At 37.2% G+C, this 5193-nt stretch overlaps 1 protein-coding gene across 2 annotated transcripts in view; it reads right to left on the minus strand.

Annotated features, from left to right (window-relative positions):
• The window catches only part of sh3glb1b (SH3-domain GRB2-like endophilin B1b), a 9342-nt gene extending 4530 nt beyond the window's left edge, over positions 1–4812 (minus strand). Inside the window, exons 1-5 of one of the 2 annotated variants that reach the window (XM_053651115.1) lie at positions 4057–4812; positions 2851–2992; positions 2071–2199; positions 1244–1377; positions 388–480 (exon numbers count right to left, since the gene is read on the minus strand). In XM_053651115.1, coding sequence (XP_053507090.1) covers positions 388–480; positions 1244–1377; positions 2071–2199; positions 2851–2992; positions 4057–4119 — 561 coding nt within the window. In that variant the 5' untranslated portion in view covers positions 4120–4812. The remainder of the gene's footprint in view (positions 1–387; positions 481–1243; positions 1378–2070; positions 2200–2850; positions 2993–4056) is intronic. The other variant, XM_053651114.1, reaches the window with a different exon arrangement.
• Between the last annotated feature and the right edge of the window lie 381 nt (positions 4813–5193).

Below are 5193 nucleotides of genomic sequence, written 5' to 3' on the forward strand. Positions count from 1 at the left end.
CTCAAACGTGTGTGTACGAGTAGCTCACGCTTTAACGATAGCATCCAGGTGCGTCACGTCAGTAAGGAGAAGCGTTTCATTTCTAACCCTAACCCACACACCGCTGACAGGAGCAGAGTTTAGTTAATTACACTCGGTTACACCACATTAAAGACATCCTAATGATTAATCAAATATCAGCTCATTAACTCTAACACAATCAAATATATACAAATCTGACAGAAGGCACTGCGTGTGTAGTTTATAACAACAGAGACAGGAAAAGGAATAAATTAACGGACACAGACATACAGTTAGAGAAACAGACAGACCAGTATTAACAGGTGTGTGTGTGTGTGTGTGTGTGTGTGTGTGTGTGAGAGAGAGAGAGAAGGTGGAGTTACTCACCGCAGAGCGAGCGTCCGCTACTCGCGCTTTCTTTAGGCGTGTTTTAGCCGCGTCCAGGTCGAGGCGTTTCACCTGCAGCAGCTTACGCTCCTTCTGTACAGATCACCACACACACACACACACGATGAACAAACACACTCCAGACCAGTGTGTGTAATTAATCACAACGCAATCAGCTGTGTCCAAGAGTTCTTTATATCTCGTTCATAATGATATTCATTATTCATATTAATAACGAATAAAAAAAATGTGTTAAAAAACATTAAAATGCAGGGAAAATGCAAATAAATCAAAATAATAACAAAAAAGCAAAAATTAAAGAAAATAAAAATGCTATAGAAATTCTAAAGCTACATAATTCTATACAAAATAATAAAGTAAATGTAATATAAATACACAAGTAAAAAAAATCATAATAAATGTATAGAAATAAATATATATTATATAATAAATATAAGCATCATGTACACAAAATTAGAAATAATAAATAAATATGCATTAATATATTACATAAATCTTATTTAATGAGGAACAGCATAAAGTTAAAAAAATGCCCTTTCATACAAAATTAAAATAAAAAAAATGCGATAATTGGACAGTAATTGGATTGTTACTCATAAACGTGAAGTCCAAAATAAAATTAAAGGTAGACGCATAAAATATATCCGAACATATCCTGTGGTGCAGGAATGAATAAAAACTAAAGTACTGAAGCAGGGTTTAGGAACGTTTCACTTTTACGCTACGTGCTAAACATGTGCGCTCTCACAGGACTCTCACACGGACTCTCACACGACTGAAAAGGCCTGATTCCATGTACGTGTTTAATATACACACTTTTCACACCGACGCTCACCGAGATGGTCTTATAATCTCCATCGATAAAGTTCCTGAACGGAGTGAGAAAGTTAATGGCCGAGCTCTGGATGAACTCTCGCTCCGAGCCGCCGAGCTGCTTCTCCACCTCACCGCATTTAATCAGGGCGTTTCCTGGAACAAGGAGGGAACACGATTAATCACACACCATCAGACATCTGTTTACAAACGTCTGATCATTTAACTGTGACTTTCATCTACACCGCTCAATTCAAAACAAAAACACAACTGCAGCGGTGTGGTCAACATCATCAAATCATCTGTAGTGCTTTATTCCTCTGTAACCACGGCAACTTGGCAACAATTACACTTATTTATTACACCACACATCATACTTCTTATCCCTTAACAGGTACATTTAATGCTGTTGAGACGAGTTAGTTTCTCACTTACGTTATAGCAGCTATAAACACTCGCTCCCTCACCATCCCTCTCTCTATTCCCTCTCTCTTCTCTCTCCTTATTCGCTCTCTCTATTGCTATTCCCTCTCGCTATTCTCTCTCTCCATTCTCTCTCTCCTTGTTAATAAGACAAAAAACAAAAATGCAACTTTAATATTATGGACTCTGTAGTTATTATCTCTCTGATGGACTTTCTACTCTACTTACTTTAATTAAACCTAACCATTAGGTCAAAGTGCGTGCTTGCACGCGCACACACACACAACTTTCTTCATTTCACTTTTCTTTTAAACACACCCGTATTTAATGACGTGTAACACGCTAACTGTCGCATCTCCACGTGTTTACTCTACCAGACGTGACCTGACGGACGTGTTTTTCACAGTTGGTGTGAATGTTTTTCACCGTATGCCGTCCCAGGTCCGAACTCGTGCCCGGCGTCGATCATGCACTCCCCCAGCAGCTCGTGGTTGTTGATTCGTGTTGGGATTTTCCTGTCCAGCTTCTCGTACAGAAACTCCTCCATCCTCACGTCTGTTCAAGTCACACAAATTCAATTAGTTTACAGCGTGCATGATCACACGGTCCCCTCGCGCCGCTCGTTTACCGCATTACCGCTCCATCCTCATGTCCAAAACTACACTTAATGCTTTTATGAACCTTCCAGTCTTCCTGCGCTCGCTGTGGTTTCATTTAGAAGAAAACGGCACGGTATTAAGAGTAATTATTCTATCATGAGGAAAAGTGAAGCAGTAAAGGTGATGTGAATAAGTGCAGGAGACACGGGAATGTCGAAAGACTAAAGACAGGAATTTACTTTAACAACAGAATAGTCAGGGGTTTCCATACGTTACAACACCTCTGTAAGAAATAACGTTCCAAAAGGTTCATTTACAAATAAAACATCAAAAGGATCGATAAAAAATCTTAATATTCTCCTTTTCTTTTTGTTTGCAGTGTTTCTCTCAAATGTAAAGGTTTGTTGTTGTTGTTGTTGTTTTTTTTTTTTACAGTAAATGGTGGCCATAATATTTTTTTAAACAAAACATCATTTCAATTCGAAAATAGGAATAAAATCAGTGAGTATTTTATTAAGAAGATTGCTGACACTATCAGGATGAACATGATCACAGTTTACAGCTAATAATTCAGTATATTAATAATAGTTCTGATTGAAGCTCTTACTGGGATTGGGCTGCAGTATAACCTCCGTCTGCTTCATGATCTTCTCGGTCCAGTGTTTGGTCGACTCGGATTTGGCCAGCAGGTTCTCCAGGTGAGCGTCTAACTCGGTTCTCTCCGCCTGGCCAAGTTTCTCCTCTGTGAACTGGAACATAAAAAAAAGAATAAAATTAACACGAGGAAGAGGTGAACCAATCACCAATGTAAATAATTAAATTATATTATTCTAAACTATTTATTCATATTTACATTTTATTTAAATCACATGACTGTGGAACCTCGTGAGGTCATTAATACGACACGGACTCATTTTAATTGGATAAAAAGGGAAATTCAGTGTGAGACTGCTTTAGTGTAGATGAAATTAAATAAAGAGATTTACAACATTATTTATCTTTAATCTCACTTTAACCGCTGAATGTGTTTAATTATCATACTGTTATAAATAATCTAATATATCTGTAACTTTATAAATAATCTGATATATCTGTAACATTATAAATAATCTGATATATCTGTAACATTATAAATAATCTGATATATCTGTAATATTATAAATATTCTAACATACCTGTAACGTTATAAATAATCACTCGCCCTTAAACTCCAAACCAAAATATTATATTTTTACAATGTTTTGTCCTGTGACATTCTCATCCTGCTCGCTCTCTCTCTACTATACACACTATACAACACTACACACTGTAAACACTATAAACACTACACACATTAAACATCATTACACACTCTCACACACACAATCTCTCTCTACTATACACACTATACACATTAAACATCATTACACACACTCACACACACAATCTCTCTCTACTATACAACACTACACACTGTAAACACTATAAACACTACACATGTTAAACATCATTACACACACACTCTCACACACACACTCTGTCTCTCTGCTATACATACTATACATGTTAAACATCATTACACACACACACACACACTCACTCACTCACTCACTTACTCTCTCTCTCTCTCTCTCTCACTCACTCACTCACTCACTCACACACACACACACACACACACACAGTCCTGTATTGTAATTGTAATGCCTCAGTAACAGAAGTGTGTGTGGTGTGCTCCTCACACTCGGGAGAATGACACCATCACAGTTTAAAACGCGGAAACAGAACGAACTTCTTATTAAATTCGAACAAAATGAAGTTTTATATGAAACTCTACCTGCACTGCACGGCTGAGAAAAGTTCCAGCATCCGCGGCCAGTCTCCTGACGCTGAAATCCATACTTCACCCGTGTACAGTTCTGATAACAAATAAACTAATAACAATGCTAACAGTTTACAGAACCGCGAATTACTCACTTTAGTTTGGCTAGGGCTAGCTAGCTGGCGGTTTACATAACCGCACAACTCTCTAATTCTGTCACTAAATTATTATTATTATTATTATTATTGTTGTTGTTGTTGTAGTAAACTGATTTAGTTGTGTGACGAGACACAGGCGCGCGTTAATCCGAGTTAAACTGGATAAACTCCGGCTTTGACCCTGTCCATGTCAAAGCGCTAGTTTCTGAAAGATTCCAGCGCTAATGCTAATGCTAAAGCTAAAGCTAATGCTAACCCCAACTACTCCAAATAAAGCCGGAATCGCTGTTATCTGGCAGGGAAAGGGGTCGCCATACGCTCCGCCCTCTTCTCTTCGTGATTGGCTAAACCCGAGAGCTGTCCTGTAATCCGATTGGCCCACTTCTGTTTTGTGTACTTCTATACTACTCAGAACTTTCTAGATTGAACACTAGGATCGCGTGCATCTTATCAGCGCGAGCAGGCGGTACAGTTAAAAGAAAAACGTTGCAGTGACGTCATCGTCGAGTTCCTGTCAGTAAACTAAGCTAACGGCTAGCAATGCAATAATAAATGCAATAAACTGTGAATAAATAGAAATAACGGTTATAAGTGTAATGAATCTGAAGCTATATTCTCGAGCTGTAATGATAATCAAGCCTTTGTGTCCTTTTAAAATAACTAGTTGCGAGCAAAAATATTAAGCATTATTCTTACACATGGGATAAACACTGTAAACAACGAAACAAAACAAACTTATAGTTTATTTCTTACTCATTCTAGACAAAAGTGTCCTAGACAATTTCTTTAAAAAATTGTTCTTGTTTTTATCAATTATTAAAACTTAAGGAAAGTGTTTAACAATTGTTTGACCTTTTATTTAGCATAGGTATACAGTTTATATACAGAGGTTGAGTGGAATCTATTAGACCTTAACACTATTACCCAGTATTTTTTTTTTAGATTGGACGTAAGATCATGTTTTTAAGAACATGTTTTTAAAACTTATCATTCA

This window comes from Ictalurus furcatus, chromosome 20 (genome assembly GCF_023375685.1).
Source record: "Ictalurus furcatus strain D&B chromosome 20, Billie_1.0, whole genome shotgun sequence".
Lineage (NCBI taxonomy): Eukaryota > Metazoa > Chordata > Actinopteri > Siluriformes > Ictaluridae > Ictalurus > Ictalurus furcatus.